At 39.1% G+C, this 22931-nt stretch overlaps 1 protein-coding gene across 2 annotated transcripts; it reads right to left on the bottom strand.

Moving 5' to 3' along the window:
- Positions 1–287: 287 nt before the first annotated feature.
- LOC144055167 (ovochymase-2) lies at positions 288–18238 on the bottom strand. 2 transcript variants are annotated; one of them, XM_077570916.1, is made up of 25 exons: positions 18134–18238; positions 17050–17180; positions 15741–15834; positions 15524–15664; positions 15281–15378; positions 13622–13736; positions 13322–13540; positions 12851–13060; positions 11293–11433; positions 9941–10186; positions 9682–9867; positions 9123–9232; positions 8934–9034; positions 8227–8504; positions 7131–7294; positions 6875–7058; positions 6569–6787; positions 5491–5625; positions 5049–5270; positions 4741–4923; positions 3923–4035; positions 3362–3456; positions 2988–3277; positions 2000–2160; positions 288–1041 (listed from the first exon to the last, which is right to left on the bottom strand). In XM_077570916.1, the coding sequence occupies exons 1-25, from the start codon at positions 18222–18224 to the stop codon at positions 850–852; spliced, it is 4119 nt and encodes a 1372-aa protein (XP_077427042.1). In that variant the 5' UTR covers positions 18225–18238; the 3' UTR covers positions 288–849. The 2 variants fall into 2 exon arrangements, with proteins under 2 accessions (XP_077427042.1, XP_077427041.1); XM_077570915.1 differs by lacking the exons at positions 15741–15834; positions 17050–17180; positions 18134–18238 and having other exon boundaries at positions 290–1041; positions 15281–15400; positions 15524–15572.
- Positions 18239–22931: the final 4693 nt, after the last annotated feature.

The raw sequence follows: 22931 nt of genomic DNA, 5'->3' as shown, positions 1-22931 counted from the left end.
TACTTTCTCCAGCAGGCCTCATTAGTACCCTCTTTCCTTATGGCTGGGAAAAATCACATGGTTTGTAGCCTACTGTACTATTGCTTTATAAGGAGGCAGGCAGATTTTGTTCTCATGTATGTAACATTAATGTAATATAGGACATGAGACATGGGAATTGTGCATATTTTATTTCTTCTGAAATAAGTCACACAACAACTCAACCTTAATTACTCATATTTACAATATCATACATTTCAAGATAATAGCATTTAGCCCTCTACAGGGCACTATATATTAATAATAATTAACATTGTATTTATAACAATGGCACAACACATATAACTCTCTGATGGTAATAACGTTCAAATTATGAACTTTCTTCCCAGATTTGCTCGAAGAATTTACATGCTTCTCCTTATAAGAGACATTTTGCTACCAAAATGGTTCCTTGTCCTATTTTCAGTTATATGTTGCATTTGTGTTGCAGCAGCATGAAATAACAATATACCAATACTTTGACTTTTCAATTTTTTATTGTTCTTGCTTTATTTTTAGCATGCAAAAATTTGACATACTGGTGAGCGTCATGCGCTCCACCGTTAGATGACAAACTTCAAAACTAAATGTGAAATTTCAAGTAACTTGTGTTTAGTACTTGCATGTTCGGAAAATAGATGGACAGTATATGTATTGTATTGCCCTCTGGTGGTCAAAGTGCGCACACCAGAAGGACCTGCACAATACCCATTGAATTAAATCATATTGAAAACAACTTATTTGTCCTTTTTATACAGCAAAATACTGTAGAGTGATTTAACTTACACGTGTGTTCACTGAACAAATTCAACTTGTATGTCAAGGTATATCTTAGTTGTCCCTTTCGTACGTGAACTTTTTAATGTTGTCATGGATCCAATGGCTAAAAGCAGAAACGCGGGTGAACACCGACGGTTTCTTGTCCTTGATGCATCCCTGAGGTCCGAAACTGACCACGCCGTGCACCTCCCAGATGGCGTTGACCCCGGCAGTCTTGCACGCAAAGGGGCCTCCAGAGTCGCCCTGCGGGGTAAAAAGAGACTTGGATGAAGCTACAGCCAAGAATAAAACAATGCCCCACTATTTTCGTCTTTGTGTGTGATTAAGCATGCAAACTGAGGGATTTTGGATGAATGACCACAAACAAAACAAGCGGTTACGTAAACATCGGTTGTGAGAATACAGCTCACATTCCCAAGTCCAAAAATATACCGACAAATGATCAAATATGTTTTGGAACTTGATTAGAAAATTGATACACATCATTCCTAAATTTTGTGTTGGTACTTTTCACCCAAATCAGGGACACGGGGTAAAAAAAACACAAAACAAGCGGTGTGTAAGGGACTATTGACTAGAAGCCAGAACAGGACCGTGCCTTTATCTGCTTTTGGCTTTCACAGAGAACCCAAAAACGGTCTGACATTGGGATAGCAAGTATCAGGTGTTAAACTTCATACCGCTAACCTAGCATTGTGGAATCCCCTTACACACACGTATCACCAAGCATCTTTTCCGGCTCTGGTACTAAGTCGAAGCCTAGAAATTATAAATGTATACATTGTTTCTTCATTCCATTTCAGGGACCTTTCACACATGCTGTGACAAAGGAAAAAAGACGGCTTTAACGGGCAGTGCGAAAGGGGTTAAAGTTTAGGTGCCTCTGCAAAATTGGCGCACCAGTTGTAAAAGCTATTGAGATTAATTACAATGAGTATTTGTTGATAAACGTCTTCAACACAACTAATTCATCCCCCTTTACTGGCACTGCAGAAAACCCTTAGGGTAGAGTCTTTGTCCCTCCATTGTGTGAGCACCTTTCACACAGAAAAGAGCCATCTTCGAGGGGCAGTATGGAAGGCTCTAGTCTGTCATACTATATCTCTGAAGTAAATTGCCATGTCCACTTGACGCCCCACATCCTGTCAGTGCCATTTATACAGAACAGCAATGCCACCTACGGACAGATGTGTCCTCTCACCTGGCACGCAGACTTGAGTTCATCCGGGGACTCGTACCCGGCACAGATCATGGAGGGCCGCAGCGTGTCCCACCAGTAGGCGGGCTTGCTGCAGGTCTTGAAGTCCACCACAGGAAGAGCAGCCTGGTTGAGTTTCTCAGACACTTTGGGGAAGATGTTCCCTATGAATAAATTGAGAAGGTAAAATGTCTAAGTTGGTCTGCATGTATTGTTCCGCTACGTTGTGAGTTGGGTTCCTGCTCATGTCCTGACTTCCTACACGGTCTAAAAAACTACTACCATTGGCCGTCTTTTCAGTGTGGGAGGGGTGAATTGATTTACTAGCTCTGTTAGTACCTCAGAAGCCTGGAAAGTTTGTCTCTACGTTTTGTGGCAGTATATTCATACAGGTGAGTGAGTAATACAGGAAAAAGATAACTTTGGTGGGCAGTGTGAAAGGGGGTCTAGATTTACTAGCTCTGATACATTCTCATAAGCATGAAAATTTCCAGGTAGACTTTGTCCCCACTTCTGTGTTAGTACCTTTCACGCAGAACAGTGACACAGGAAAAGTTTGCTTTACGCACAGCATGAAATTTCGGTTCTGATACTGCCCTCAGAAGCCTGAAAATTGTCAAGTAAATCTCATCCCTTCATTTCATTTTCTTACCTTTCACACACAGCACATAATTCTAGAAAAATGACACCGGAGCCAAAAAAGAAGGCATATTTTTGACCTGATGGGATCAACTAAGTATCAGGTGTTAAACTTCACACCCGTCCCGGCGTTATGGAATACCGTTACACACAGGCACCATCTGGTTTCTGTTTATGTCCTGACTTCCTACATAGTCTGACAAACTGGACAGGGGTTTACTGTACACTGTACAAGCATCGTCCTGCCAGTGTTAAGACTCTGAATCGACACCAGAAGAACTGGAAATTGCCTAATCAACTTCGTCCCTCCATTTCTGTTGCTACCTTTCACACGAAAAAAAAAAAAAATCACCTTTCTCATCTCCCCAACCGGTGACAAAGCAGCGCGTCCCCGCCTCCACCTCCACCCCAGGCCGGGGCAGACAGACGGGGCTGATCTCCCGTGTCATGTTGACGGGTTGGGCCAGATGCACCAGGGCAATGTCTTGCGTGATGTCAGTGCGGTCCTGCTCATAGACGAAGCCCTCGTGGCGGATGATGCTGTCCACCTTGTAGCACGCCTCCGTCGACGGGACATCCCTGGAGGAGTTCATGTGGTGCTTCCCCAGACACATGCGCCAGTACGAGGTTTTGTTGAGGGGCCTGGAACGCCAGAAAGATAATTTGAAAGTGATGCTTTTGGAAAAAAACAAATTTATAATAATCCTTGTTTTGTGTCTATTTTACGTCATGAAACAGTGGGCAGCAGTTAGGATCCATTCCTCGTGGATCAACGAACCTCCACAGCCGTGCATGTAAGGGATGGGAGACATCGGCGAGGCCTGCAAAGGAAACAATATACAATTTATTCTGCTCCATCTAGTGTGCCCACCTTGGCCACCTGGGGGCAGTATAATATAGTCATCCAGACAAGAGAAGAAGAAGAGTGGCTTTTTTTGTCATTTGGTGATTTTTTCTGTCTACATGTGTTGCTCCCAATTTGTGTCCAAATATCCGTTCCTCGAAGTGGCTCTAAAGCGGCCATATAGATGCTAATTGTTAGCATGTAGATGATGTTTTCCATCTGTATGTTAGCAATAAGTTTACGGGGCCTTTCTTTATGCATTTTTTTTTAAGTTACAAATTTAGTTTACAAATTTAATTTAAATGCCATTAAATGTATTCCTGTTTTCACAAAACAAAACCACTTTGATTTGAGACGTTTATTCCCTTATGTTGTTTGTACTATCTAGGTGTCTTACTTATTTTCTTGCCTATTTGATGATGATTTCCATATTGGACAGTTACCTGCATGGAGACTTGCCAGGGCCAGGAGTGGGCTACCGCTTCTTCTCCATTAACAACCTTCGCTGTGCCCGTGTTGGGGGTCACTGCCGGATTTCCGCAGTCCTCTGGCCAGTCTGGTACGAGATATCCCAAGTATTAGATATGCTTTGTAAACAGTCTTGTAATGAAATGGAATACAAATACTGTTACTGCACTTAAGTAGAATTTTTACAAATCTGTACTATTAGGTCATTTGTATTTCTGGAAACATTCACTTCCACTATATTCATAGACACCTATTTCCGACATCTACTGCAACAAATGATGATCAAAACTACTACAACGGTGAAGTCCGTGATGGTGATAATCGAGAATAACATTACACACTCGTGGGCGTGTAAGAATCGTTCCAACTCTTTTGTCAGTTGTAATACGTGCCTTCAAGTGACAGAAAAAAATGACATTCAAAAACTCTCCGTCCAACTTGGGAGGTTTAACTAATATATATTTATCCAGCCAAGTCATTATGTTGTTAATTATTATGATCTTAACTAACTACTAGGCATGTGGCTAATATGTGCTAGCTAACTTAGCTCATTAGCCAACATGCAGACCCAAACTTACTGATTAATACAATCAAAATGAACTCACTTTTTAAAAATACTTTTACTTCCCATATTTAAGCACATAAAATATCACAAAATTACTTTTAAATAGGCTACAGCTGACACTGTCAGACATTTTAAGACTTTTACTCAGGCAATATTAACGTCTACCAAAGTTCTATTTGTCCTTTTACACAAGTATCTCTTTCAGGTACTTGACTGAAAATCACTCACTGATGGTGATGTTGTCCCACGGGTTGGGCGTGGGAGGGGGTAGTGTCGGGATGACGCCGGCGTCGGTGGTCCAGTAGCCACGGAAACCCTGCTGCCGGTTGGCGCTGTTGCTCAAGAAGCGGATGACTGCCGTGTCGCCCGGCACGCTCAATTTGGGCGGCAGGGCAAAGCCGCAGAAACGACCTGTGGAAAACATGTGTTTTATGTCTCGTTTGACAATATGAATTATTAATTTGTCAGTACTGAAAATGTGGCCTTTCCTTCAAATAGATTTATATTTATATTCAAAACCAAATGCTGTGACCGACCTTGGGACATCATGTTCCCCCCATTGAAGACCTCCACGTAGTCCACACAGTTGCCCAGCAGGTTGACGGCCTGCAGCTCAAAGTGCGTGAAGGCCACGTGGATGTTTTTGGCGTCAGGGACCCGGATCCTCCATGTACACACTGCCTGGGTGGGGTAGTCTTTGGGCCAGTCGGGACTGGTAAGTTCACCCTGGGGGCTGTTGAACGTTCCCCCGCAAGGAGCTGTCACGTAATGAAATCATAGTTGATATGACATATTTAGACCTAGGGTTTGCTCCAGGGGGATAATCAATCTGCACATCATTTAAACATAACTACTTTTTTTACTAAACGTACCATAACTTTTTAAATGACACCACAATAATAAATTGCAAATTATTGCGCGGACCCCACCCCAATTTGAAAACTGCAGTAGACTGTCTACTCTAGTGAAACCTTTTACCTTCCGAAGGGTCAACCGCCTTCCAGGTGGCCGCAAAGCCCGTGTCCACCACCTTGTCGTTGGACGAGAAGCTGATGTGAAGCGAGCTCCCGTCACTCACCAGGTCCATGGGTGGCGTGTGACTGCAGTAGGTGCCTGACAGGGAAGGATGGGAAGGTACACGCACAAACTGTCAGTAAACAAATACTTTACCACGAAAAAGTTAAAATAACAAATTTTTAAAAACATACTAATAAATAAAAAATAAAAAAGAATGCAAAAATATATCTAAAATAAAATTCTAAATAATTAAAACAAACAACAATACTTTATGTATTTATTTGTATTAGTCAAGCAATTCAATAATCAATAAAAATGTTATTTTTTAATAATTCAAGCTTCTTGAAAACAATTATTTTTAAAAATCGATTTTGATTAAGATTTATGTGTAAAAAACATTAAAGGGTGGGGTAAAAATTGACATTTAGTAGATATGTTAATATAGATATTACTGTGTACTGTACATATATTTTAAATGCAATAATCTTATAAATAATCACTTTTTTTAAATTAAATGGCATTTTTATATTCATTTAAACTTTATTTTATTGCATTATTGTATATTATTATTATTATTATTATTGCTATTATTATCATCATCATTTTAAATTGTTTTATATTATGTGTTTGTGGGTGACTATTTGACTGTTTTCAATCACCTCTTATGTAATTTAAAAATATTCATTTATACAAATATTTATTGATTAATAATAAGGCCATTAAATAATATGTTTGTGTGTCAAATTAATTATGTAATATAATAATCCAAGTAAATAAAAACATATATAACAGAATATAGCAATCATGACTTGATATTCGTAAAATAAGTTACATAAAATTAAAATTTCTTGCATATATAATAAAACAAATATCAAATAAAAAAAACATGTTAACACATAACTATGCATATAGTAGTAAAAAACATCAAAATTAAAACAATCTAAAACACAAATAAAAAAAAACATTTTTTTAATTAAATAAACAAGTAAAAATATATAAAATACGGACAATAAAATAAATAAACATTGCATTTCCATACCCAGACTTCCTGTTCCGTCCGAAATGCTGACTTTGTCGTTCAAACACATTTGACTCTCTTCCAAAGAAAAGTTGGTGAAGTGAAGGTGCACCAGTTTGCCGGGGGGCGCGTGGATGTTCCACTGGCATCGGGCCTTATTGCCGTAGCTGCCTGGGAAGCCCATGGAGGACAACGTGCCGCCTGTGCTCGTCAAGTCCTTTGCTCCGCCGCAGCCAGATGCTACATGGGGAGGACGAGGGTGAAGTATCGAGCGTGAGCACATTTGTCACCTCTGAACCAAACAAGAAGCTCAAGAATGAACCCTACTGTGTTGGTTGTAGATGTCCTTGCGTATGACGTTGCTGATCCAGGGAAGGTAAGCGGACGAGCGGGTGAACACGGACGGCTTCTTGTTCATGATGCACCCGATGGGACCGAAGCTGGTGATTCCGTGTACTTCCCAGGAACTGTCGGGACCATCTTGGCACACCAGAGGACCGCCGGAATCTCCCTGTGTCGCAAAATTCAGGAAACATCACGGGGGAAACCCTCCTGCCGTCTATCTTGTGTCGGTTGTTTTTACCTGACAGACGGACTTAAGCTCGTCGGGCAGCGTGTAACCGCAGCAGATCATGGAAGTCTTCACCTGGAACCACCAGTGGTCCATTCGCTTGCACGTGTTGTACGGTACCACAGGTAAGGCCACCTGGTTTAGAGCCTCTGCTACTTTTGCGTTCATGGAATCCCCTAAAGCAAACGAGAATGCAAAAGTTTGTTCATGCAATACACATCCAACATCTAGAGCAGGCTCGTATAAAGTCTACCAGGCAATTGTCAGAACAAACACTACACTCTAAAAACAGTTGGGTCAAAAATAACCCAAACTGGGTCACGAATGGACCAACCCAACATTTTTGGGGTTAATTAAATAACCCAATTGAATTGGTGCAAAAATGAGCCAACCCAACTTTTTGGGTTAAATAACTCAAAAAGTTGGTTTGGGTTGGTCAAATTAAATGAATGACCAACAAGGCAACCCAATTGAATTGGTCAAAAATTTTCCCAACCAGCTTATTTATTTAACCCAAAATGTTGGGTCAAATTAAAAGAATAACCCACGTATCAACCCAATTTTGGGGGATTTGTTTTTTTTTTACTTGACCGAACTTTTTGGGTTAATTGAATGAGCCAAAAAATTGGGTCGTTCCCTTATTTGACCCAATTTCAACAAAACAACCCCCCAAAATGTGGGCTCCTTTGTGGGTTATTTAATTATAAGTTGGGTCAAATTAATGGACCAAAAAGCAACCCATTTTGGGGGGTTGCTTTGTGGGTTAATGTGACCCAACTTTTGGCGTTAATTAAATAAATGATTGAATTACTTTTTGAGTTATTTAACCCAAAAAGATGGGTCAAATTAAATTAATGACAAACAAGGCAACCCAAATCTTTGGGATTGTTTGTGGGTTATTCATTTCATCCAATTTTTGGGGTTAATTGAATAACCCAATTGAATTGTTCCAAAAAGATCCCAACCAACTTTTTGAGTCAAATTAAATTAATAACCCACATATCAACCCAATTTTGGGGGGTTGTTTATGGGTTATTTATTTGACCCAACTTTTTGGGTCAAAAAGTTGAGTTACTTTTGACCCAGCTGTTCTTAGAGTGTAACACACCTGTCTCGTCCCCCCAGCCGGTGGCGTAGCACTTCTTTCCCCCAGGTAGCACCTCCTCCGGGGAGGGGAGGCAGGCGTAAGAGATCTGGTCTCCGACCTCAGCCTCTCCGTCCAACCTGATCAGGGCGATGTCGAACTCCACGGTGGGAACAGTGGGATACCTGAAGCCCTCGTGGCGGTAGATGCCCGTCACGCCCAAGCAGCGCTCGCTGGGCTCCGTGACGGTCAGGTTGTGCTTGCCCAGGCACATTCGCCAGCGGTGCAGCTCGTCGGCGTAGCTGGACAGGAAGTGGGTGGATTAGTACAAAATAATGAGTATAGTGAACACCTGCTTTCAATTTAAATGTGAAATAAAAGTACAGTATCTCCTGTAAAAAGGGGTGGAAAATACAAGATTTATTTAAATTTAAATTAATTTAAAATGTAATTGATATCAAAAAAGGTTTGCAATGGCCTATATTATTATTAATATATATATTTTTATATATTATATAATATTTTATTGCCACCACATCTCATTCGCGGACTCCCATGTCACTCACCGGACCCCGCCTTTTAAAGCCACACACATTCACAGTCACAGATAATACAGTGTAAAATGTGAGGATAGCGACTCCATGTGGACAAAAATAATACATGCACCTTACATGCAAACAATATTTTATATTCTTATTAGGAATAAAATTAGCCAATACCGATAGACTTACTTGATGAAGCAGTGAGCTGCTGTGAGCACCCAGTTCTTATGAATAAGAGTGCCGCCACACGTGTGGAAGAAAGTTGGTTCGGGTCGATTGGACGGCCACACCTGAGAGCAAAGACATCCATGTTTGAGTTAAGATATGAATACTGCTAAATGGGTGGGGGGGGAAGGGGTCAAGGGGGCAATCTCCCACCTGCATGGACACCTGCCAAGGCCACGAGTGCGGCCTGGCTGGTTCTCCATTCACAATGCGGGACATAATAGAGGGAGGGATGGCGGGTTTACCGCATGTGATGGGCCAGTCTGGAAGAGGACCAAAAAACAAATTATTCATCTCTTTGTTGGAGGAAAGGTGGAAGGATTGTTTGGTGTCATACTGCGTACCCTAATCCTAATCCCAGGGAGCCCCCAACTAAATCGGTATTTGGATCAAGCCGTGACAGGTTTAGAATTTATCCTTATGACCTCCTGAGCAACTTGGCTATCTTAATTACAATTCACAACAAAATCCAAATTTGACTAAAATCTAAATTGGAAAATTGATATAATAACTACACTTCCAAATTATGTAATCCGAAAATTGGAAGCAGAATTTGGAAGTTCCAAGTCCCGCAATGGAACTTTACCCCCCCCAACTTCTTACCCCAACCCCTAAACCCAACCACATAACCCTAACAACCCCCCCCCACACACACACACACCTTGTCCTACCACTAACCCTTCCACTTTGCACTTTCATAGCAATACTCCACCTATAGCGATGCCGTCCCAAGGATTAGACGGAACAGGTGGCTCAGTTGGCGCAGGCAGGCTGGGATTTGTAGTCCAATAGGCCCTGAAACCTTTGGCCTCCGTAAATAAATCGGAATGGAAGCGTACCACCAGTTTGCTTCCTTTGGTCTTGATCATTTGAGGGATCTTGGAGCCGCAAAATGGTCCTGAAAAAGGATTCCGAGAGTAATTTGAGTTTTTTTCCACGGTCCACGGTTGCCACGTGTCGCTAGTACTCACCATGTTTTTGATTCAAGGCGTTGGTCAAGCCATTGATGTCATACACCACAACGTTGTCAAAGCACTTGGATGACAGGAAGTCTTTGGCCTCGAGCTCAAAGTGAGTGAAGGTCAGTGTGATTTTCTTGCCAGGCGGCAGCGCCACGCTCCACATGCACTCGGTGTTGGCCTTGTAGTTCGTTGGCCAGCTGTGTGACTTCAACACCCCAATCTCCTCCTTGGATGAAAAGCCACATCCCTGGATTTCTGAACCAAAATCAAAACTTCAATTCAGTGCGTGTCCTTTAAAAGCAAGCACCCTATTTGTTTTTAAATGAGTCTGACCCAAGGTCACATACGAAAAGTGGCACTTTTTTTTTCTTTACTGAAATATATCATCACATTCACTCTACTATATATCATGCTTTGATATACAAAATACAAAAATTATTGTGCATAAATAATAATTAACCATTTTAGAACTTTAATTATTTACTGTATATGCACAATTACAGTATATCTTAAATTATAGTATATAAGATTATAGATGTACATGGATTATAGTAGATAGATTATAGAGTATCACAAAATATATTTTTTAAAAGATAAAAAAAAAAAAAGAATAAACTATGCATATTTAAAATTTGATTGTTGTCACTTTTAATGGGTACTATATATTTTAATGTGGAAAATATATTTATTTATTTTTTTGCATAATTTATTATTATAGTTATTTCGTACATTAGATAAATGTATCATTAACAAACAACTACTACGATGACGACGACTACTACAATAATAATAATAACAACAACAATAATAATAATGATAATAATGCCTGCAACGAACAATTATTCTAGTAATTGATTAATCTCTTGATTATTTTGTTGATTAATCGCATTTAAAAACATTCAAACAATTCCACCCCTTCAATGAAAAACTGGACTATTTCAGGTAAAGGTACATCATATTAATATTGAAATACAATATAGCCATATACAATAAAAACATGATAGTAAAAATATATGCAACTATGTGTTATTTGTCTGTTATGTGTTACAATGTGAAACTATATGTTTTATAACAAATGACTGCAGTTTAAGATGCCTCTCACTTTTAATGCACAAACCAAATTGTTTATTGTGCAATACACTCTCCCAATGCACATTATTAATTATATCTCCATCTTGCATGTGCACGACCTTGCTTCCTTATCAAGAAAGTCCTAGATAAAAACGTTAATCTTTGTTTTTATGCTGATGGAGGCTCAACGTGACAAAGTTCATGCTGCTTTTGTAATCCTTATGGTCTAAGTGTGGGACAGAAAGGGTGTCACGTTTTAGTGTGAGCCTTAATCAGCTGCTCCTGCGAACCTGCGATATCCTCAGGGTACACGGCCTCCCACTTGGCAGAGAAGCCCCTGTCAGTGAGGCGACTGTCAGACAAGAAGGAGACAGACAGAGTGTTGGTGGCGGCCACCACAACTGGAGGACGGATGTAGCCACAGTGCGTGCCTGGAAATTGACGTGGAGACTATTAGGCTGGCATGCAGAGGACACCATTTATCATTTGCGACCATTGTTGTGAGCGTGCGTGCATTTGCGCGCGCGCGTGCATGTGTGTAGACTCTGACGCTATTCCATTATCATCTCCACTACATCAGGGATCCTCATTTCAAAGTTAAAGAGGCTCACTTCAGGGAAATGTCCTTAATCTGTATCTACAATCTGATAGCATTTTGACAAAATTTCAAAGTACACTCTAAGAGGACATATTTTATCCGAGGGGAGAGACTGAGGGCAGCAAGAGTGCGGCAGCAAAGCCGAGACTGTGGGGAATAATACTATATGTCATTCAGTCAGTCGGTTAGTTAATTAGTTTGTTTGTTTGATAGTTTGTTCTGGTTGATAGTTTGTTCATTTGTTAGTTCAATTAGTTTGCTTTTTACTTAGCTAATTCCCTTATTAACTTGGTTGCTTGTTTGTTAGCTTGGTCATTAGTTAGTTAGTTAGTTAGTTTCATTGTTCGTTAGTTTACTAGGAATTTAAGGTGTTCCTTCAGTTAGTTAGTTAGTTAGCTAGCTAACTCATTTGTTAGTTTGTTTCCTTGTTTGTTCTTTAGTTTAGTAGGAATTTAGTGAGTTCCTACAGTTAGTTAGTTAGTTTTTCCTTCCATCGCTAACTTACTGACATTAGTTAATCCTAACGACTATACCAGGTATCCTCATTTGAAGTAAATAGCACACAGCAATATTTAAAAGTATGTAGGCAAGGGTGACATTTATCCAAGGGGGAGACTGAGGGTTGCTGTAGTGCTGCAGCAATGTGGAGACTGTGGAGAGTAATAACACAGAATCCAGAGGTAGTAAACTAGCATAGCAAGAGGGGGTAAGATAACCTTAGCAATATTGTCTTTTTATGCAAAAAAAATACATTAGTTAGTTAGTTAGTTAGTTAGTAATTTCTCAGCTCATTCATCAGTTTCTTTGTAGGTAACTGTAGTAGTCTTGGTTAGTTTGATAGTTCATTTAAGTAGTTTCTGTCCATCAGTCATTACGATCCTTGCTAGCTTATAAGATTGTTTAAAAAAAATTGACCTATTTGTTAGGTTGTTCCTTTGTTCTGTCCCTAGTAGTTAGCTCCAACAGGTCAGTCAGTCAGCCAGTCAGCCAGTAACCTCCCTTTTTTCCTTTATTGACATGTTAGTTCATTAGTAGTCTTTGTTAGATAGCTGGCAGAATTACACAATAGCTACTAAATAGCCCAGAATAGTACCTGCAGTGGAAAAGTGGCCTTATACACGCTAACATTTGATGCTATACACGCTAACATTTGATGCTATACACGCTAACATTTGATGCTATACACGCTAACATTTGATGCTTACTGACGTTTTATGAGAAGAGAAAAATGATGAAAACCAAGGCATCACCTAGTGTGCTGTAAGCGTCCGATATGACCAACTTGTCATCCTTGCACTGTCCCGTTTCCCCCGTGATGGCCAACTCAACGATTTGCAGCTTCACCAGAAACCCTTTGGACACGCTTATCCTCCAGGAGACGTTCTGGTGCGCGGGATACGGATCGGGGAAGCCCGCTGACTGGACGGTCCCTTTGCGCCCGCTCAGAATAACTGCACCACCTGAGAAAAGAAAAGTCCCGTCATCGTGGTCATCAGAAGCGGGCAATTCATTTGGTACCTGGACCTTAAGTGGGTACTTAATCGACTTAATCCACTTCTTAATAGCACCACTCTCAGGTTGCAATTATAGGAACTGTCAATATAATACAAAAAGCTCAGGATGGAAAAATGCTGACCTTACTGTATGTACGCCAGCTAGCAGACTTAAGTGCAATTTGTCACATGTTACACCTACGGGACCAAAGAAGAACAGTATTTTACCAGTAGAAGTGGTGGTCGGTGGGAGTGTCTGCGTGGTTGGTTTGGATGTGGTTGTGGGTTTCATGGTGGTGGTGATGTTCACAATAGGCGGGAGGCTGGATTTGGTGAAGGTGGCGCGGAATCCTCTGGAGCTCTTGGTGCTGTCCGATTTGAAGCGCACCATCATGGTATTGGTGCTGGATTCCACCGGCTTGGGCAAGGCCCCCCCGCAAAATTTGCCTTCCAAATTCAATGGACACGGAGATGTTCATAAGAATTTTTGAAACAGAGAAGTATTTTCAGTTATTAACATGCACTTACCTAAAGACAAAGAGCCATCGTAGACCTGCACAAAGTCTCCGCACACCTCCGGGACCAAGTCGAAGGAGGTGAACGTCAGTCGGACACGCTCGCCTTCGGGCACGGTGATTTTCCACTTTTTAAACGCACGGAAAAAATGTTAGCATCATTTGCGAGGCTGTTTACACTTTACACACATCAAAGAGCCAAGGTTATTATAGTTAACGAAAATGAATTAAAAAAACAAAAATTCAGAAAACAATTCCTTTAACGAAATAAAATACAAACAAAAATGCTTTTTAAAAAAACAAAAACTAACTGAAAAAACATTTTATGTTACATAACTTACTAAAAGTAACTATAATTAATTATAGCAAAAATGTCCTTCGTTTTTGTTTTTGGTAATTAATACATGAGCCTTTGTGGATTATTTTAAATGTGAAAGGTCTTTTGTAAAGGTCATTTAAAAGTATGTCACACAGAAGTGACGCCATCTAGCAGCAGCCAATAGAAGGAGTTTATTAAATATTGCACATAGGTAATACTTTTTTTTAAAACAAAAACTAATACTGAAACTAACTACAACAAAACTAAAATTAAACTTTTTTTTAAAAATAACTAAAACTAATACAAACTATCAGAACCACTCTGAAACAAATTAAAACTAACTAAAAAGAAAATTCAAAAACTATAAATAACCCTGGTAGGAGCTGCTATTTTGGTTAGCAACAGAGTTCAAATGGGATGAAATGTCATTGAAGTCAAAAGACCATTTGATACGTATCTCGATACATGGCGTACGATACGATTCAAGGACGGTTTATTTTAAAGTGGAACGTTTCGATTTGGGATTTCAGTCGATAGGGTACGGCTCAGAGGGTATGATATTTTTGTTAGAGCCCTATGTCATTGTTTGAGCAAAATTGACAATGTTTTTCGTTTTTAAGGGTGTGTTTTTTTTAATGCTTAATTTTAGTTTAGTTTGAGTTAGTTTCCATATTATTATTATTATTATTTTTTAGGGGGGGTTGTTTGTTTTTTAAAATGTGTACTACTTGTGCGCAATATTTAATAAAAACCATGGTAAAATGAAAAATGTAACGCATTTCTTACTTAGCGTTGCAATTCGGCCGAGTTAAATGAAAAAGCAGGCGAGGCGAGCCAATGGAGCCAAAAGTCAAGCACGTAAATTTGTCGCCTAGGAACGTCATCTGATGTTGCTTTTCTATTGGCTGCTGCTAGATGGCATCACTTCTGTGTGACACACTTTCAAACGTCCTTATTCCAGTTACTATCGAAATAAAAATACTTAAAATCACATTTAAAATCATCCCCAAAGGCTCAGGTATTACATAAATTAATTACCAAAGATTAAAACAAAGGACATTTTCACTATAATTATAGATTTAGTTTGTTTTGTAAACATAAAATGTAGTTTGTTAGTTTCCTTTTTTTTTTTTAAAGCATTTTCATTTTTTAAATTTTGTTAATGAAAATGTTTTTTGAATATTAGTTTTTGTTTTTTCATTTCCGTTAACTAAAATAACCTTGGTTCCAAAAAAAGCTTTCACCAGGATGCGCGTGCTTACAAATAGACGACTCCTTCAAATAAGTGCTTGTACCGTGTACAGTTGAGTAAACTCTCCCAAGGCAACTTTTGGTTCACACATTCTGAACTACCTGGTACAGCGCTCCATTGGGGTAGTTCTGCTCCGGAAAGCCAGGGGTCAGCAGATCCCCTTGGTCACCATGGAGAGCGCCACCAGCTCCAGCTATTTCTGGAGGCAAGGATGGAGGACACTTCATTTCCAAGGGTATACACATGCTGTGCACACACACTCACACAATCCCCTTCTCCCATTTCCCCATCTTCATCCAGCTACACTCCATTTTCTAGGTCAATGGTATGTGGCGTCATCTTACCCGATGTGCGCTCCGGAGACACGGCCTCATAATGAGCCTTGAACCCTTGGTCTGTTTTCCTGTCATTAGTGTCGAAGTAGACGGTCAGGCGGTTGGTGAGAGACACTAAAGGCAACGGTTTGCTGTAGCCGCAGTATTTCCCTGCAAACGTCACATAAAAAATCATCACCAACCACTGTCATTTTGGACATCCTCAAGTTCATACTGTCCAACTGACCAATGACTCCCAGTGAATCTCGCAGTGTGATGAAGTCTGCAGTACACAAGTTGGTGTCCTCCAAGGCAAACTCTTCAAACCACAATGAGATCACCTGCGACCAAAACAAACGTTCCATCATCTCATTCATCTTTTGAGTGGAGGGGGAGACAAAATTAGATGTTGCTAATTGACACGTACAACACAAGCTCAATGAGAGTGTGAAGCTTGGCACGGAGGCAGCAGTGCATTACGGTTTTCTCTGCGGTCTGTCTTCTTTTTTTTTTTGTCAGAAAAGAAGGATGAAGGGGACAGAGGCAGCCATCTGTCTGTTTTGCGTCCATCCCAGCTGTCCTCCACTGCTTGGCCTTACATTAGACAATCAGTAAACAAACTCCACTTGCGATCTGGCAACGTGCTCGGCCTCTGTGGTAGCACTTCAAAAGAAAAGCTAGTTTTCAAGGGAGTTAACGACTTCTGACTACAGTAGCCAAGTCAAGTGCATTTTATTAATTTAGCAGCTGTCTCAAATCAGAGGCAATGGGGAAAAAAATCTTAACAGTTTATTATTTAAATTAACCTGTGGGTAGTATTTTATTTTGAAATGGCTTGGTCAGAACCATCATAAAGCCCAAAACGGGTCACGAAAAATTGTGCTAAATAACATTAAAATGAGAAAATGTCATCTGCTCATCACAGAAGTAAAGCTAAAATGAGAGAATGTGTAACTGTATATCATTTTTGAAATTAAACTTTTTTTAAATGAAAAATAAAATTGAAAAATGTCATAACTGTTCATTATAAAATATAAATCTAAAATATTTAAAAAAATTAACTTGAAAAACAGAAAAACGGGATGCCTTTATTATTGTCAACTGTGGGAATATGAAGCCCTTTGAGACTCTTTTGTGACTAAGGGCTATATAAATAACAAGTGACTGTTCATCATCGAACAACAATACGAGGAACTATCATAATTGTCAGTTGTTAATGAAATGCAACAGATAAACAAAAAACATTCACAATCGTCCATTGTCAAAGAAGTAAAGAGAAAACATCATAGCTGTCATCAGAGAAATGAAACCAAAAAAATGACAAAATCCCCAAACTGTTCATCACAGAAGTAAAACAAAATGTGACCAGTACTGTCCATCATCACAAAAACAAGAAAACTTCCAAACTGCCCTTCATCACAGCAAGGAACATGAAAAACAAGAAAAAGGTCCTGGCCGTCGTTCCTCACAGAAGTAAAACGAGAAAACGTAACTATCCATTATCAAAGAAATGAAACAGAGCATGTGAACGGATGCGACAGCGGGCATCAAGTCACCTTATCGGGGTCCACGCTAATGTGCCAGGAGCAGCTCCTGCCGTTGTCATAACTACTGGGGTAATGGACGCTGGTGAAGGTGCCCGAAGCTGCGGTGAGCTCCTGCGGGCCGTCGCACCCTGAGTCCGGCCCTGGAGAGGGGATATGCAATGACTTGTTGCCAAAGACATGGTGACAATGTTTTAAAAAGCAGTGATTCGGGCGAACTGCCCTGCCGGCTCCACCCCGTTTGCATGCCACTGAAGTTACTACTAATAAAACTGCTTCTTGTTTGGTTAGCAGCACAAATAAATCAAATCACAGGAGCATAAAAGACTAAAACAAAATGTATTTTTGTCATTAGCCTTTATAAGTAAAGAATTGGTTAAAATTTGACATCCTACTTTGAAAAATTCAAAAAAAAAAATTCATCCCAGTCCCATTTTTACACTTGTATGACCCCCCCCCCCCCACACACACACACATTTCATTTCATCATGTCTTTTGCAAAATTTTCAGAAAAACTAATTTAACATGTTTGCATTTTATTTTCAAAAAACATATTTTTAAAGCTGAATTTCTGCCTTTTCTATGTTTATTTAACCATGCTGATTCAATGATTAATACTTATTAATATTAGTTTTTAAAAGCTTTATTTGTGCTTGTATTTTATATAGACATTTTTTTTTTTTTTACAATTTATATTTTTTTAAGCGGAAATTCTACATTTGCCATACTTTCCTTTTCCCGATTAATTTGTCTTATTTCATTTTTTTAAAAATAATTTCATTTTAAAGCTGAAATTCTTTCTTTTCCACATTTTTCAAAATTTTGATGTCTGCAGTTTTATTTAACTAAAGGGTCATTTTATTTAATTGATTTAATTATTTTTTCAAGTAAACTTTTTTTTTTTTTTTACACATTTCTTATTTAACTTATTTTTATTTTGCATAACCACACGCCAATTTATTTAACTACAGTTAATTATTTTATAAAGCCGAATTTCAAATTCAATGTCATATCTACACTTTCCCATCTATCCATTCATTTTCTACACCAAATTTCCTCATTAGGGTTGTTCAACTTAGCTACGACTCATTCTCACCCTCTTGCAGAGGCGCGGTGTCTTCCTCGTGGACGAAGTAGACGACCACTAGGGCCACGCTCACGCCAGTCATGACCAAGAAGAGGACCATCAGACATATTTCCAGGGTGCTCAAACCCCGGGATGAACCGTGCTCCTTGGCCATCTCCATGTTCCCTCTCCTCGCCATGGTGGAGACACTGAACAGTGCAGTGTGTGTGCATGTGTGTGTGCGTGTACTTTGGCCGTCAGTTGGGGCGTGACATTAAGGGCGGGTAAATGAGCAATGAGACTTAATTGCTCATTATCGCATGCTTTTATCAGACAAGACCCATGTGAGTAGCATTTGGTTGAACCCTATTGGGTCCCATGAAATGCGCTATTTAAATGATAAGTTTATTCACTTTTGAACATTTTTATCATTACAGATCAGTCTAATATGGGAACAAGTAACGTTAGCGCTGATGCTAAGGTTAACATGACAACAGGAACCGTGGTTGGTCCCCCAGTACTAAAGACCACATTGTACTGCACAGTGACTCGGAATAGACCGCTAGCATCGATGCTAATGCCCACACAACAAAGAGATATAGACAACTAACTCTAATAGGTTAAGTTGAAGTAACGTTAGCACAGATGCTAATGCTAACATGACTGAGAACAGGTGTGCTGGCTGGTCCACTGATATCACTAAAGATTCTAAAGATTCAGTTCACTTAAAAGAACTGTCATGCCCATCACTACCGTCTATGTCTGGCAGGTCCACCAATGTTACTGGCCGTGTAACGTCGATCATTGCCATGACCACAGCACAGATGCTATCCTTCTTCCATTAACACTATTTTGAGGTCCCTGTTGTATTTCGTGCCGTGAACACTTTTTCCTTCCTTCTACTTGTTCTAATTTCCAGATTAGTACTTACTTTTTATTTTCTCTCGATGACAGAACAGATGACGCAACAAAAGCAGCTTATGGCTCCGTGGGGACACGAAGACCAAGGAAAAAAAGTAAAAAATGCTTACATAACATGACAGTTTTTCGCCGAGCTTGTTTTCGGGCCGGAATATTGCAGATTGATAAATGTGCTGCATTTGGCCATTATCGCCGTTTGTTTGGGGATCTTCGCCTGGAGGAGCCGCCGTGATTTATGACCACATCTGTCAGCCATAATACAGTAGTCTCTAACGAAGCCACGGAAGGTCACCTTTGAGTGTGCTTGTTTTTGTGCAAAGATGACAAGATTCCAAACGCAAATGCACCAGTCGGACTGATTTAAGAGATTACGGGCGCTTTTACTCGCAATCAATCTGACTTGGTAACAAAGGGAACGTTTTTGAACATTTTAACTGTGAGTGACGGCAGCAGGAAAAAACAAAACAACACATCAAAAACATGTGTTTTTACCAAGAGCAACGATGTGTGATGATTTTGTAAACAAAAAAGACAAAATACACCTTTTTTTATAAAATCAAGGACATGTTTTTGTATACACGACAATTTTGTCATTTTTGTCTTTAGAAACATAAAAGATGTTTACGTTTTTGCATCAACAATCAATATGATTTAGTCTTCAACGGACCTCAAATAGTTTCATCAAACATCAAAGAACAAACATACCTGACAATTGTGATTTTATAAACAGAAAATACACAGAACATCTCTATTTTTTTAAAACATCAAAAACACCAAAGCAGTTTGCATGAAACAATGAAGATAATTTAAAGTGATCAATCAACAAACCAAACGTATTTTTGTAAACATCAAAGACATACGTTTTTGTATATAACAAAGGCTGGTGGGGGTTGGAGTCAATAATGTTTTTGTGTGTGTGTGTGTGTGTATTCACCAAAAATGTTTTGCCCATTGTTGGAGGTCACTGAAGCCACGTGCAATAATACTGTAATATTACAAAGACGATCTTACTTTCATTTAAAACAACAAAAATACAAACTGAAATAAAATGTCATTTTCATTTTGAGATATATTTAAAATATAGTTGAATAAAACAAACTTTAACTCCTATCATGAATCCAAAGCAAATATCAGGAGGTGTAAAAAAAAAAAACATAAATATGAAAAAAATACAGGATGGTAAGTCAACCCAAACAAATAATAAATAATTTAAAAAAATCAAATGAGCACACTTCAAATGATATCAAAATTGCTGTTAAATAAGCGACATACACCGTTAACTTACTATTTCCTGTATTATGCTCTTATTTTGAAAGACAAAGCAGATGTCGCTTTTTACATGCACGTAACTTTGACTATTAAACATCACATAAACCGCTCTAATGACACATTCTGGCGCAATAAGTAACGGCTAATGCCAACTAGGCACTTGAGTGTATCTACTCAGTGTCATTGATGCGCACAGCCAAATAAAATTTATAATCCGGTACACACACGCTATGGACTTAGCTGCACGCTTTGCTCGGAGCTACCGCAATGCAATTGCCCAAGCACAAGCCGTGTGAATTGGTCTGCTCCAGTGAAAAATATACAAATGAACAGAAAAGTATGTAATACCTAAGGCACCTATAGCAATTATGAACATATCTACAATCGCTTCGAGATTTTTTTTTTACAGATTTACCCAACCAAAACACATCTGAAGAATTTTTTGGGGGGGGTCTATGTGATTGTGTTAATTAACACAATTTACGAGCATTCAACAAATCTGACATTTCCTGAACATCAAAGACAGACACTGGATTTCATAAACATCAAAGACCCGATTTTTGTATTTAAAAAAAAAATCCAAGACAATTTATAGTCTTCGCTAACCCAATCCAAATGTTTTCTCCATCAACATTGCAGAAAAATTGGTGTTCTAAAAAAAAAAAAAATACATTGTGTTAATATCAGTGTGTTATCATTAACATCAAAGACACAAACTTAATTTCATAAACAAGAAAACTTAAGACTCTTCAACGGACCTAAATTACATGATGTTGTCAACTTAGTTTTCAATAAAGTTAATATTTTGTACACATTAAAGACACAGACGTTTCACAAGTAGCATCATCAAAGACACCAATGTGATTCAAAAACACCAAAGAAAATGTAACAGACTTAACATCATTTGTTGAACAACAATTTAGTCTTCCAACGAAGTTATTACACATTTTGTACACATCAAAGACAACTATTTGTTTTCATTAACACCAAAGACGTGGACAAGTTTGTGTCTTTATGTGAAATGAATCCAAAAAAAGACCCTACACACACAAAAAAAAAATGTCCACTAACATGCACTTTAAGGGATGCAGTGGAAGAGAAAAGCAGGGTGGATTGATGAAGGGGCGCTCAAGTCGAACGCCGCACCGCAAACAAATGTAGGCCACGTATTCCGCCGGGAGAGGATCAGCCGTCAGGAAGACAAGCGACGACTTTCTCGGCGACACAACGCCCGGATACATAACAAGAGTAAGGAGCGCTCGAGAAACCTTCCGCAGATTAGAAGGTTTTTAATCACTCAGCTGGTAGGGAAGCTCAGCTGCTTCATTACATTCTTAGAGAAAATGGTTGAAGGCATAGAAAGAGAGCGTAAATAGTACTAAATAGTACATCTTCACAGACAGCCATTTCCTGAATTTTCTCATTAATAGTCATGCATAATTCAATTCAATCCCATTAAAAACGGCTATTTTGAAGCGTTAACAGGCTCAAACTGTCAACTGTCTTTTGTTTGAGAAAAATATCTATTCAAATGATGAAACTGCATCATGGTGCACAACTTTGATTGGTTACTGAATGAGTTCAAAATTGCAGATTTAAATCCTGGATTATGCAGGATTAAATTGTACGACTGCCCGCAAAACCCCCGTGCGGCAATCTCAAGATATATTTATCCGTTAGATGTCAATTTGAACTTCAAAATACTTCAACGGATCCCAAAAAGAAAATCATATTTTGAGGATGGAGTTCCAACTCATTCTGGCAGACTAGCAGTGATTTCATTGTAGCTGCTAACAAAGCCTGGGCTTTCCCTGTTTGTGTGTACAAACACTTCAGAAGGCTTTTTTTGGTCTCATTGTTGTCTCAAATTAGTGCTGAACTGATCATCTGCCAAATCACACGACTGAAAACAATTCACACACACACAATTCAGAGTCTTCAATAAATGTGTTTCCCCCATTGGAGACGATTTACACACATATATTCGTAAACCTTAAAAAAAAGTACATATTTTAAACATCAAAGTCTTTGTAATGTAAATATCAATGACACGTAGCCTACATGATTTCGTAAGCATCAAAGACAAGTCTTCAGAAAATATTTTTGTGAAGCTCAAAGATGTGGAAATTGTTTGCCTTCAAGAAATTAAATATCATCACAGGGGTCTGTGTACATGATTTCAATGTCTACATTTTCATCTCCCCAAAAAAACGTTGAATCGTATAAGCAGGAGGGAGCGGACACGTGTGACTTGTGAGCAGAGGTGTCCAGATACGACTCATCCTTTTTTACAGCTCGTGACATTGCACTGCACAGGCTGTCCATATAAGCAAGCTATCACTGCCATGATGATAACATGGAGGGACGTGCTTGTTAAGACAATCACGTCAGCCTCCTGGTATCAGAGTTACACCAGGCAGAGACTTTTTTTTTTTTTTTTTTAGACTTCAAAGCACAAACTTGTGAGTCGTACTGATTTAAAAAGCTCCGTTACTCGCCATCAATCTAAGAACAAAAACTGGATTTGTCTGACATTTCCCCCAAACATTTGAGAACAATGTAATTACGCATTGTACAGGTTTATGTAAACATCAAAGACACATCTTTTTTTATACTAAATCTCAAAGACACTTTTGAA

The sequence above is a fragment of the Vanacampus margaritifer genome, chromosome 7 (genome assembly GCF_051991255.1).
Source record: "Vanacampus margaritifer isolate UIUO_Vmar chromosome 7, RoL_Vmar_1.0, whole genome shotgun sequence".
NCBI classification, from domain to species: Eukaryota; Metazoa; Chordata; class Actinopteri; order Syngnathiformes; family Syngnathidae; genus Vanacampus; species Vanacampus margaritifer.
This window is presented reverse-complemented; position numbering and strand designations above follow the sequence as displayed.